At 40.6% G+C, this 13,981-nt stretch overlaps 1 protein-coding gene across 1 annotated transcript in view; it reads right to left on the reverse strand.

Annotated features, from left to right (window-relative positions):
- Nucleotides 1-11,604: 11,604 nt before the first annotated feature.
- LOC104540784 (period circadian protein homolog 2-like) overlaps nucleotides 11,605-13,981 on the reverse strand; it is a gene marked incomplete at its 5' end in the record, with an annotated part of 3,889 nt that continues 1,512 nt past the window's right edge. The window contains 2 exons of the mRNA XM_010184669.1: nucleotides 11,605-11,754; nucleotides 12,793-12,943. Coding sequence (XP_010182971.1) covers nucleotides 11,605-11,754; nucleotides 12,793-12,943 — 301 coding nt within the window. The remainder of the gene's footprint in view (nucleotides 11,755-12,792; nucleotides 12,944-13,981) is intronic.

Genomic DNA, 13,981 nt, shown 5'->3' on the forward strand with positions numbered 1-13,981 from the left:
TGTTTTCAGCAAGTGTAGTTCACTGCACTGCATTTTAAGAAGGTATAAAAAAAAAATAAGTTGGCACAGAAGACATTCAAACAGGAAAATACACCGTATTTCAACCTTAATTTAGTTAAACAAGATGATGATTGAGGGTGATTTGACTAGTCATACTGCACATGTTATATTATGCATATGTTATATTGCTCGCTTACCAGCTGAGGAAGGCATGGGTTCTAAAGGTCTTTTAATCCAATGAAGTAGAGCCTTAAATGCCAAGAGCTTGATAGTGGGTCTAAGCTGTCTGAAATGAGAAGGAAAAAGATTGAAATTAGACACTGGAAGAAGCCATGAATTTCCTCTCTCTTAATGTCATTGGGTCAAGTGAGAAAGTATCTTCCTCAAAGCAAATGCAAGTTGCCGTGGTTACAAACACAAACTACTTGGTGGACCAACATACAACCAATTATATCAGCCAATCCCTTCTGGCCTTAGATTTCTTAAGTATAAAATTACCTCAATTTGTGATTTTTTTTTCAGTTTTCACATTGATCTCAGGGTAAAATATAGGTTGAAAGCATGGTGAATAGTTTTTCTTTGCATCTGGGGAAGTGCAGAACTAGGGCATCTTCAAACACATCTGCAGACAGCTTCAGAATTGCCCAGGTTCAGCCTCCCTCAGCTGAACTCTATAAAGATCCTGGACCATTTAAGCACAAAGTATAGCAGCCTAATTTAAAATCACCAAAGAAGCGCACTTTAGAAGTATCATTAAATAATGATGTGCCCACTCGGGGGAAAGGGGAGTTACTGGGCATCACATGGAACTGGCAAATCTGCTCAGCTACGTGTTTCAAAATGGGTTTTAGCTTCTAGGTGCTCCCTGTGGAAGCCTCGCTGTGTTTCGGGGTTTGGACCATTCATCACCAAGAGACACACAAGCAAAACTTCACCATTTCAGTCTCTCTAAACTGAGATCACCAGACCTGTGCTAAGCAAAGTCACCATAAAATCCCTTCTGCTGTCACCATGCAACAGCCTCTCCAACTGGTGTTCCACAGATTCAGCAGGGGGACTGCAAAGAAGAGGCAGCAACTCCATTTTCAGCCCCATCAAGCTTTTCCACCAATTCAGAGAGATTGTTCACAGCACCCAAACACCTCACCAAGGCCTGAATCACACAAGTTTCTAGCGAATTTGCCTCCTTTGGGTCTGTAAATGCAGGCTGGTTTGTATGACCAGCCTTCACAAAACACTAGGGTGTCTTTGTTACTCACAGCTGACCCCTAGCACGGGTGCTATCTACCTACGCTTTGTCCCCTTCCAAAACAACACACGGATTCCTTTGCCACTCAGTGGACTCCCAGCAGATCCCTGCAGAGCACCAGGAGCCTGAGGCTACATTATATACATCTGAGCCTGGTCCAGGTTCTTTCTGTCCTTCACATGAGCAGATGAACCAGTCAGAAAACAACTGTAATTGAATCCCCTCATCCAGGTAGAGGGAGTGCACAGCTTCTTACCAAAATCTAGGATTCTGGAGCAAATCCCTACTGAGTAGCTGCTACTCTCACAGCAGCTGCAAGCCTCCCACTCATTAACCTCTCCACTGAACAAGCAGTTTTTTAGTAAGACAACACAAGTTTCCAGAGAAGTTCATGACAGCAACCTACACACAAGGAACAATGTGCTCCTGGGAGCTTTGGGATGCCTGTCCAGAGCACCTTGAACGTCCTCTAGTTCCCAGAGAACTTCTATAAAGAGATACCTAATCTGGAAAGCTCCTGAACGTGCCTGGTCTCAAGAAGAGTGTTATAAGACTCAAATGGCACAGTTACTCCCACGCCATATCTTACATGCCTTGTTCATATGCACGGAAGCAGCTGCCCCAGCAACACCGTCATGAGGACACAACAGGGACAACGAAGCCACTCAACAGGTCTACACAACGGCTTTTCTGCTGTCGTGTGTTAGCAGCAGCACTCGGCTGCTTCGTGGTGACAACGCTGGCTGTGACAGAGCACAGCCAGTCAGGGTGACTCAGTAACAGTGGAACACACTGCACCTTCAATTGCTGCAGGAAGCAGGAAAAATTATTCACATCCTTTCAGCCAACACTGAACCAGAGCGTTTCTCCAAGGCTACAAAACACCAGTGACAAAGGAAGTCTTCAAAACACAATGCAAAAGCCCAAGGTCCTGATGCTCTGTGCTTTCATAGTCTGTTCCTGCTCTCGTTCCTTCCCAGAAGCACCACTCCTCTATTCATGAAATTACAGTCTACTCCCTGAACCCCTTTAAAACAAACAAACAAACACACACAAACCATCAAAAGCCACCAACCATATCCTTACCTTTCAGCTTTTTGCTAGAAGGTCTCTTGGCTGCATTTCCATGGACAAGAAGTAGTAACATGCATCTGCTTACTTTAACACCATGCAATTTTATTTCTTCTTTTAAAGCTTAAAAGATGCATGAAAAATATAATTATACTGATGTGCCAGTTGTTACAATGACAACCAGTAACATTTTGCTCTTGTATAGTTCTAGGAAGGCTTCACAAAGGGAGAATTATTATCTCAGGATTTTTTTTGGGGGAAGGAGGAGATAAAAAGAAAATGTTACAACTTGCCAGTGTCTTTTGTGGGTTTATACAATTACACACCAATTTACAGCTGTTATAATCAACCCTTTATAGCACAAATCCAAGGGGAGAAATGCTGTGAAGGAGCTGATGAAAAAGCTTTCTTATTTGGCAGAGGAAAAAAAGGAAGAGGACTTATAGTGAAGAGGCCTCATTTAGATCAAGAGGGAGAACGAATCTGTAAGGTCAGAGCATTTCCTCATCTCTCAAAACTGTCAACTCTTCCCTGAAATCAAGGCTCCTGCTGCCAGTTGCAGGAGTGACTGCTGTTGAATGTGTCTTGTGCTTTAATTTGTATTGTACATGAAATTTAAGTAAGTACACTCAAAGCAAGCCAGGGCTTCTCCATTTCCTAGGATAAAGTCTGCTGCTGGTTATTCCTCTCTCTATTCTCTATTCATGCAGTTTGGATTTAACTCCCGATTTACATTAATGAAGAACTAGTCACACATCTTTCAAGGCAGAGTTTTCATTGTCTACCTGGCCAAATCAGCTAAAAAAAACCCAACCAAAAAAAAAAACCCTCCTTAAATTTTATGTTCTGAAGTCTCCTATGACTAAAATATTATGAGACTCAGTTATTGGGTGAAATACTAAAATTCTGCATAAATAGCAAGTGCTGATATATCTAGGGGGAATGACAGATGCACATGCTCATGCTCTATAGTCTGTCTTTATTTGGTCACCCAAACAGGTTTTTTTAAGTCCCATCCAACCTTGAACACTTCCAAGCTCTCCTTGGCCAGCCCAGCAATGACCACTTTGACACAGCCACAGACACACATGTAAAATTACGAGATGTGAATGACATAGGCCAGATGGGAAATGAAATATGCAAACAAACATAATCAGTGTCATGTAAAATAAGATGATCAGGAAAGAAAAAGGTTACACGCATTCAAGCATTGTTTGGTTTGGTTGTGGGATTTTTGTTCTTCCCCTTTTAGCTCCCAAATAGCGTGCTGCCAAGCATACTGCCTGCCTGCTTTGGGAAAACAAATCCCTGCAGTGCAGGCAATGCCAAGGGTATTACCTCCTCTGAATACATTAGATGGACACTAAGTACTTTTAAATCTGTATACACAAACAGGTGGGCTCTCTATTCTGGCAATCCTTCTGTTACATTTACAATACATTTAAGTATTACCTCCTCTGAATACATTAGATGAACACCAAGTACTTCTAAATCTTGTATACACAAACAGGTGGGCTCTCTAGTCTGGCAATCCTTCTGTTACATTTACAATACAGCACAGCCAGCCACTACAAAGTCATTCAACACATTGAATCACCTGTAACAAACGGGTTCATGCCACAAGAAAACAGCGATGGTTGGCCAAGCAAGAAGTGAGGGGTTTAGCTGTTGATCCCAGTTCATTTCACCTCTTCCAGGAAAATCTAATCAGTTTGTGGGAAGTCTCCAGCTAAGTGTGTTGCCTTCGTTCATTGCCTTCAACAATGATAGGACAAGGGGTAACGGGCACAAGCTGGAACACAGGAGGGGCCACTTAAATTTGAGAAGAAACTTCTTCTCAGTGAGGGTGACAGAGCACTGGACCAGGCTGCCCAGAGAGGTTGTGGAGTCTCCTTCTCTGCAGACATTCAAAACCCGCCTGGACGCCTTCCTGTGTAACCTCATCTGGGTGTTCCTGCTCCGGCAGGGGGATTGGACTGGATGAGCTTTTGAGGTCCCTTCCAATCCCTAACGGTCTGGGATTCTGTGATTCGTCTTTCCTTCTTTTCTTGTTGATGAGAAACCAAAACAGAACTGCTGCTCACAATGCATCCTCCTTAAAAATGTAGCAAAACCCTACAATGTAATGGGGAGGATTCAGCTCTCTGGCCCAAGCTGGAAGATGCTGACATCTGGTCCTTTCCATTGCTGAAATGAGCCAGCGTTCACCCTCGCTCCATCTCCTGTTAGAACCCCACTGTAACAGGCAGAGAAATTGGGACCGCTGGAAATTGGTGGGGGAGCCTACCTGGTACCACCGCTTTGTTTGCTGTAGTGGTTGTAACCATGGCATCGGAGCAGCGAGAAATAACACGTACCTTCAACAGCGGAAGGGCTTCCACTTCCTCCGTCCTTCCCCTGAAACAAAGGAGTATCATTTTTAACGTGTTTTGTACTTAATGGTTTTGTTTTCAGAGCACACTGAATATTAAGAAACTCTTTAGACACAGTTATTTGATACATTGCTCTGAATAAAGCCACAGACAGATTCGAGTGGCCCATTTTTTTTTATTTGGGATTCAGTTTTCAAAGACTCCAAAATCTGAAAGGTCTGGACACAATTTTGATTTTATTCCATTTCTAAATGTTACCTTAGAGTTCAGATCTGTACCAAGACTCTGACAACTCAAGAGCACAGCTTAGCAGAGAGCAGAGGTGAACACAGCCCTTCGTGGGGTTGGGTTCTGCAGCTGTAGCTTCTTTGGCCAAAAGCTCTAAACATCACTTTTGTCTCTCCTCCTCAATTTTTACCCCCTTTTTTTTTGTCTAGACATAGAAAAATTCCAACCTTCCCTGTTTAGGCAACTATCTCATTTGTCATGGTCACAGCTCATGGAGGCACACAGATTTAACCCCATGCCTTCCTCTTGTGTCTGTATTTTAACAGCTCCCAATCTCCATTCAACTCAACTGTTCATAAAGGTCCAAATATCCACGTCACTCAAGAGACATTAGTCTTCATCTTTCTCAGATTCTCTCTCTGACAAAGAACTGTTACATCTCAGTCAGAGAAAGATGCACTTGTGTTTTGCTGTTGATAAAAGTGTTTTTTAAAAGGTGGCATCAAGCGATTTCAAAGAGGAGGCAGTGCCCTTTGGAACTGGGTTATTATCCTCTTCCTCCAATTCTTTCACAGAAGTCACAAACCCGAGTGTAACAATCCAAATGTTTTCAGAGCAGCAAACTGTCACGTTCTATATATAGCCCAGGTGTCACAGTTCAACCCCAATCTTATCTAAGAGGCTTAGACGTATGGCAACACACAATGCTTGGAAGGCTGTGGATATATTTAATTGCAGCAATTTACTTACAGCAAGTTTTGGCAACAGGCTTCAAGTCACAACTATGCACTTTGATAAAGTCAGCAAAGTTTGGGGAAGGCTGTTTAGCATCCGTACTCCCAGGAACAGTCACGCAGAACAAATAACACTCTCTCGCAACGTCGTCTCAATTGAAAAACAAATTTTATATCTGAAAGTTTTAGAAGTCTTTGGAAATGTTAGCATCCATACTCCCGGGAACAGTCACGCAGAACAAATAACACAGATATCTCTCTCGCAACGTCGTCTCAATTGAAAAACAAATTTTATATCTGAAAGTTTTAGAAGTCTTTGGAAATGCTTGAATAAGCAAGTTAGACTGTATAATCAACTAAGTGATAAATATCTCAATTTATAGACACTTAAAAACACTTTAGATCACACTGTGGCACTTCCTGGACCTGATTTACTGCCAGCTCATTCAGACACAGTGGGTTTACATTACAGTGACCATGGTATCCCGACCTTCCTCTGCCTTACTTCAGTTTGTCCCCTTGGAAGGCACTACTGGCAGCATCACTGTTCAACAACTTCCTGAGCATTTGGACCCTTTGATCCTGTCAAATCCATTCAAAAAGACTCTACCTGTAAAGCCACTGTTGTCAGCATAATGAGTAAGAGTTAACACCATAAACTTCACAGGCCTATGAACACTAAATTAGGTGACAAAGGCAGTCGTATATCACTCCATCAAACTAATTCTGTCAGTAAGTGAAATCTGGAAAACCACTTACAGTATGCAGTCTGCTTCAATCATTCTGTTGTGAAACCGATTCAAGGCTCTGCTTGCTTAGATTAGGATATAGACACCTTTATTTTGATAATCTGTTGGCTAACAGACTATCAGACAAACTTTAAAAAACACAAACAAACCAAACCCCAAACCAAACCATATTTTCCTCAAAAGTCCAAACCAGAAATCCCTGAAAATTCTATTCTTTAAACTTAGAGTTAAGCATCACCTCACAGTGGCAGAGTAGATACAGGGAAGGGATCTTAGGTGGACTGGTAGGACTAATAAAACAATGTTGTGTGTAAGTGCTTTCATAGTCACATCTTTATAGTTGATCTCATTTAAATTCACTGCTCATGTCACGCAAGGTAATGATTATTAAAAGACTATTAAATACACTGCCTGACTCCATCCAAAGCTTCAGGAGCCTCCATTTGAAGCAGTTTAGTAACCATCATTTTGTATAAGCATAACTAAAGACAATGGAAGAACCACTTCCTAGTGCTTTACATCCTGTGGGAATCTTGCCTTGTTGCTATGTGATTTCAGCAGTTACAAATTTCAACACAACTCTGAAAATCTGTGTATTTATATTTGGATTTGTCTCTGAAAGGAAGGGAGGAAAAAAAGAGAACATCAAGGCAACCAACAGTGAACAAAAGTCTGCCAGCCTTCAGCAGTGGGCCAGGAGGTAGAGTTCAGGAAGAGGTATGCATCTTCCTAGAAACCAGATCCGAACAGAAGGCACCCACCCCTCCCTGCCCTCCCCTTCCCTCCCGGCGCTGCACAGAGCAGCTGGGACAAAGTATTCACTATTCACAGGCAGGCAGCAGCTCTTCAGAACACAAAAAAGGAGGAGCTTGTAAAGACAACTGCATACAGACACTGGATATAACTCCCGATCGGCACATTCTCCACATTGTCACTTCTTTCTGCATTGTGGCACACCATATGCTTTTTAAAACACGTAAATTGCAATACTTGAAATGCTGCTTTTGGCCCCAGGCTGGTAACCGAGTCTCCGTACGAGGGCCTGAGGACATTTACGATTGGAAAAAAATTACCAGCAGCAGAAATAACTGTGAAACATTACCTGGCAATTTACTGCATCAGCAGTGCTTCAGTTGTCCCAGCGTTACACATAATTACCAAAACTTACATCCAACACCTTCTCTACTGAGTTGTACAGATACCCTGTGTATGTGCATGACACTCGGAATTGCAGCTCTGTAAGCTGCTTCATCAGTACATCTCATCTCTGCTTGCTTAGCTAAGCAAGGAACCACGGTGCTATCAGGACAAAAGTGTTTTCAGACTTGACATACACAGAACTGCTCGTGTATTTAGGGTCAATTCAGAAGACTTCAGAGGGATTTGGATGATGCGTTGAACGAGCCCGCTTTCAAAACGCATGTCAGCAACAGAATGCACACCACCTCACAATTCTACCCTTGGTGTGAAGTAAATTCACCCGTGTGGTGAACTGTTTTGTGGTACAGAAGCACCTTGATTTCGCAGCTCGCAGAATTATCTGGGTCCCTCATGGCCAAACTAGGGTTTGCACTACCTTGTTCTGTTTTTAAAATACACAAATGTGTCAAAACAGAGTCATGGAAAAAAAGACCTTATGAGGATCTCATAACCTAAGTAACATCCTAAAGTGGAAGGGCAGTCCAAAGCAGCATCCCACACCCACTAAACTACACATCTGCTCAGTGAGAAAACAGAAATATTCTAGGCCCCCCCACTGTTTCCACTCAGAGTATAAAACAAGACCACCAACTGGAAAGTGCATCAATTTGATGAGTTTCAACAATCTCCAGAAGACAACACTTCACACCATGACAGAAGACCAATAATCACTGTATAAAGCAAATTCAAGGGACATAACCTGGAATTCTCTGCCTCTAGAGAGGTATACCAGTATAAAACCACCGAGGGCTGCAGGAGAAAAGGTGTTCATAGCTGACATTAAACAAAGCAAAAAGGACAATGTGTCTTCCAGTGGTTTTCAACAGAGAATCCAGTTGCATACACTCTTCCAGGCAGTGAATTCGTACCTGTTTGCAGAACAGTATAAAGATTTAACCCTCTATTTGACCACTAAACTTACAAGTCACAGAATCACAGAATCGCTCGGTTGGAAAAGCCCTCTGAGATCATCACGTCCAACCGTTCCTGTCTACCCCCTAAACCATATCCTTAAATACCTCGTCTACCCGCTCTTTAAACACATCCAGGGATGGTGACTCCACCACCTCCCTGGGCAGCCTGTTCCAGCTTCTGACGACCCTCTCAGGAAAGAACTTCCTCCTTATCTCTAACCTGAACCTCCCTTGGCACAGCTTGGTGCCGTTTCCCCTTGTTCTATCCCCCATCACCTGGGAGAAGAGCCCAGCATCCACCTCTCTACAAGCTCCCTTGAGGCAGTTGTAGGTGGTGATGAGGTCTCCCCTCAGCCTTCTCTTCTCCAGCCTAAACAAGCCCAGTTCCCTCAGCCGCTCCTCATCAGGCTTGTTCTCCAGAGCCCTCACCATCCTTGTGGCTCTTCTCTGAACACGCTCCAGAATCTCAACAGCCTTCTTATAGTGAGGGGCCCAGAACTGAACACAGCACCAGTGCCGAGTACAGGGGGATGATCACTTCCCTGGACCTGCTGGTCACGCTGTTTTTAATACAGGCCAAGATGCCATTGGCTTTTCTTTTCAGACAAGCTGACAACAATTTTACTTCAGGATAGTACGCCACAACTAACTTCCTAGCTTGCAAGCTCTTCAGTCTGAAATACCAGTTCATACACTATTAGCAAGGCATATATTTTCGCTTCTCACATGGAGTTGAAGGCTCAAGGAACAAAAAGGCAACTAAAAATATATCTGTTTTATTTACCAGTTTTCTAAAAAGCAAAGTCATAAAAATTAGTCACAAGTGGCAAAACCAAAATATATTGCACAGTGTACAAGAAACATTGTTGACATGTTGACAAAGTGTCATCACGAATAAATCATCTTATAACAGTTTGGAAAAATTACAGCTTCAGAATCTTATCTATAAATGGAGGCATGTAGATTTAAAGTTACAGGAAAATATTTTAATACCACCCTGTAAATGCAAACACTTTAAGGATGCAAGATTAAGTCCATAAGTAAGCACATCCACAAAATGCTCTAAATATACTTTTCTCTTCCTTTCACTAAGTTATGGTTACAAGATGGTCATTGAAAAAGAAAAAACCCCAACAAAAAAAGGAACAAATTCAAAAAAAAGAAACAGAAAAAAAGCGTGCTAAAGGAAAGAAGTTCAAAGTGGTTGAGAAGTCCCTGAAAATAATTTGTATAATTATGACGTACTCCTTTCATATAAAGCTTTTACTTTTTCCCCGAACTCTGGTCCAATCAAAACTATTTGTGTTTACATGAAAAAAGGGAATATGTTTAGCATGTCGGTATAGCTGGACTGTTCCATTTATGGTTAAAACATTTAATACAGCGGACGTGAACACCAACATTTTAAAATTTCTCATTCAGTTTATATGTACATATGCTGAACTTGGACCTTGCTGAGCTATTAAAGACAGGAGTCGGATCTCTCTGGGTAGTGCTTCACACCACATTTAAGATACATTTAAATTGTGATTCTATTTGTTTCACACGTTCACGCACTCTGCTGTCTGCAGAACCTGTCTCCAATGCAAGTTTCCCATGATACTGTCCAATTAATAATAATTAATTACACCAATTTTTTCTTCCACTAAAGCAACGCCAGTCACTTCTGCATGTTTTTGGTCATGTCAGATCTAACTTCACATCCTCTTTGTATGGCAAAGAGAAATATTTTCTTAGAATGAAAATAATCTTAAATTTCAGTGAATAGAAACGTTATCCTAATAAAAAAAGAAATGCTTTCCATGAAAAATATTTTAAGACAAACATATCAAAGTTCATTTCATTCCTCCATCTGTTTTTCACGCCAGGACCTGGAGCTGAGATCTAGCAATACTGTAACTAAATGTCCTTTAACTAACCAATACATGAAAGTTACTCTTTCGTGTTCTCTTCCCACATCCAACATGTATAAACAGCACAGGAACATAAAGTACACACATTCAAGTCAATACAATCTCAGAGGCATTAAAATTAAATCCTTGACAGCACAGGATTCCAGTCACACTACGTTTTAGATTATGCAATTCAAATATAGTGAAAGTCAATGCTGTTCTCAAAATCACTTCTTTTTTTTATAAGAACTATCTTCAGATGACAAGAAATGTATAAACCTTTCTTGCCACATGCAAGTTTGATGCTTGTTTAACCACACAGGAAAAAAACGATGGCCAACCTCCTGACAGAACAAATCAGAAATAAAGGTTAAAGTCAAACCAAGCTCCATCTGACAGTCACTGGAGCACACACTGTCATCCTCCGTGGGCTTAGTTTTCCACATCTCTAAGAATAAAGATTTCTCATGTATAAATTCTCAGAAATTATGCTTCAAGGTAATAAACAGTTCATCGTATTGCAGCGCCCATTTAAATAAAAGGCTACAAAGTTGTCAGCACACATCTATGCTTCCTTACACATTCACAGAAGTATTTTAACCCAAGACCATCTCACAAAATCAGTTCAACATTTCTCTTAGACAAAAAAAGGTTCCTACGTTCAAAACTATAGAAAAGAAAGAGGATGAGATCAACTGGTACGAGAAGGGCAAGTGTGAATTGATTTGCTTGAAGGTTATTTCTTCTACTGTGCTGGACCACTTCAAATATTAAGAATAAAGCTAAAGAGTCACTAAGCAAAATTGCTAGAACAATTTATAATGCTGAATCATTACCAAAAGGAGATTTGAAGAACCATATGTACGTAAGGGGATTTTCAGTATTGATTAACCCACTCGACAAAAACAGTAGGCATCAACGAATGTTTCTATAGTTTATGAAGAAATACTTGAGGCATGTAAGTGCAAAATATGAGTCTTTCTTTTTTAAAGAAAACCTATACCATCTTCAACGAAGTCCTTACTGGGAAGAGATTGCCACCATTTAAAAAGAGATTCATTCACAAATGACTCTTCTAGAGCAAGAAAAACATTTGTTTTTATGAACTGGATTCATCTTGCTGGATGCAAGATTAAAACCTTTATGGATCATCACTGTAGTTTTGAAGCAGCTTTGAAAACAACCGGCTCAAAGGCTATGTTTGTTCTTCACTAACTTGACTCAGGGAAACCAAGTTGTTTTCCCCACTGTCTTCAATCATTTCATTAAGGTCCATTTCATGGATTTCTTCATCATACGATGTATAAAAGTTACTCTGTATATTGTCCTCACAAAAAATACATTCCTAAAGAAAAAGAAAAAGAAAATTATAGAAACACTCCTAAGTCAAAGAAAAAAAAACCCCCAAAACTTTTCCAAACAACAGTCAATTTGCAGGTGATCCCCGAGTCCAAAGAAACCTTTACATCTGTGCTGCAACTGCCACATACATTCCACTTGCAAAGTTCCCCCACCCAATCATTCTATAATGTGTAGTATATCAATCCAAATACTTGAGCGCTCTACTGGAAGCAGTAATGTCACAGATCTTTTCTAATGCTGACATTTTACAGGCATTTCCAATCACCTTTTCCTCCATTTGACTGCTAACCCTGCAGTAATAAGTTCATGTCAGCTGCAGTGCTCAAAAGACTGAAGCGACTGTACGCTTGCCCAGGTTGGATATTACATATGCAGAAACATTAACATCAGGATTAGGATTCCACTGCAATTCTATTACACTGACTTTTGAAATACTCATGTGCAAAGAGAGCTTCTGTATTTTGAGAACTTGTGTGCAAAAAAGCTATACAAGATTGAAAGCTCAGAGAAATGAGAATGCGGTCAGGTGCGTAAGTAAAATAAACAACAAATAAAACTGCAAAGGTGCCTTTTTTTTTCCTTTTTTCCTTTTCAAGCCATTAATCCATGTATAGAATCAAGGCAAGAGATGATCCTCCATGAGAACTCTGACAGAAAAAAGGAACAGTGTACTCCCGTTACTTTTATACTTTCTAGAAAGCAATCGGCATAAATTTCTAGTGAAGTTTCTGGCTGTGCTGATAAAGGATTTCAAACACATACACAGACATTTAAAAATAGAAAGGAAATTTCTTATACTGTATTCACCACTACATTGACTTTCCCATTGGAAAGAAGACTTATCGTAAATTGAATCAAGGCAGAAACACGCCTCCAGAAAGCATGGAAGTCTGAATAAATTACTTTAATCTATGTAACTGATCAAGCTTTCATAGCAACACAAACAGAAAAGACTAATATAGGCAGCTAATAATTTAAGCCCTGCTATACATGCAAAAGTAACTAACTCATTTAAACTTACAGAATTAGCAACGGTTTTTGGCAGTCCACCTTGCTGAATCCATGGATGAACTTCAATAAGCTCTCTTTTTTGTTCGTCTGTAAATTTTGGTTGTAGTTTCTGCATTTGCTTTAATTTTTGCTTATCTTCTTTTAAAACTGTTTCCAAATCCCTAAAATAAAGATTATTGAGAAATTGAGCTTCAGCAGTTTCTGGGGTTGACACTTAAATAAGCTTACACAGTCAAATACTAACATTTTTAAAAGACTATCTTTGTTCTTGAATGTTAAGCTTACAAATCTTATATTGGAAGAAAATTAAGGGTGGTTATTTCAGCAGCTTTCTGTATTTGCAGACAACTTTAACACGTCTCTGCTGGCTCATCGGCTTTTCAAATTCTATCAGTGAAAACACTTTTCTTAGAGCTATTCGGGCAGCATCACTGGTGAAACCGCCAAGAACTCCACTGTCCCTCTGCTGTTGCTGCAGTAAGTTCCAAGTTCCCCTTCACTGGGAGGACAACTCAATACGGACACATAAGACAGTAAAGCAGAAGAAGTGAGATATGTTTAAGAATGTCAGCAAGAATGGATTAAACTCCTGGACTGAGAGGAAGAGCTCTAGAAAACACTGCTTTATTTCAGCAGCCAAAGTTTTCTCTTCCCCCCAGCACCCCACCTTGCTTCAGAAACTTATAAACCCAAACCGCATCACACCAAATATTGACAAGCTGTATACCTATATAAGGGATGACAACAGAAAGCAAGTTCCAAGAAATCCAGCACTATTTCCTTGCATACCTAAGCATGGGTTGATTTTATACTTCTCAAGCACCGTGCTCTGACAGTGAGCTTAACTCTTCTTACCACAGCATCCTGGTTTATGCTATGCTCTCCTTAGCAGGCTTTGCTACTTTTACAGTCTACTGGAATTCTCATCTACAGTTGTCAACCTTTTAGGCTACATGCCTAAATGCCAAGGTATTATTAAATCCAGAGGAAAAAAAAAAATCTGAAGTTCTTATGATGCGTTCTCTGTTTTTTTCCCCATCATCCTTGTGCTTTCGTATTTTGAAAGCTCGTTTTCCTTCCCTTCCAAAAGACTGTCTTTACTAAACTTCCTATTTATTTAACAATACCATTCACTGCCCCCAGGAAATACATACAAGATTACAAAAAATCTTCACACTTGTCACCCCCTCTTTCCGTAT

The sequence above is a fragment of the Mesitornis unicolor genome, unplaced genomic scaffold, assembly GCF_000695765.1.
Source record: "Mesitornis unicolor isolate BGI_N332 unplaced genomic scaffold, ASM69576v1 scaffold12245, whole genome shotgun sequence".
Lineage (NCBI taxonomy): Eukaryota > Metazoa > Chordata > Aves > Mesitornithiformes > Mesitornithidae > Mesitornis > Mesitornis unicolor.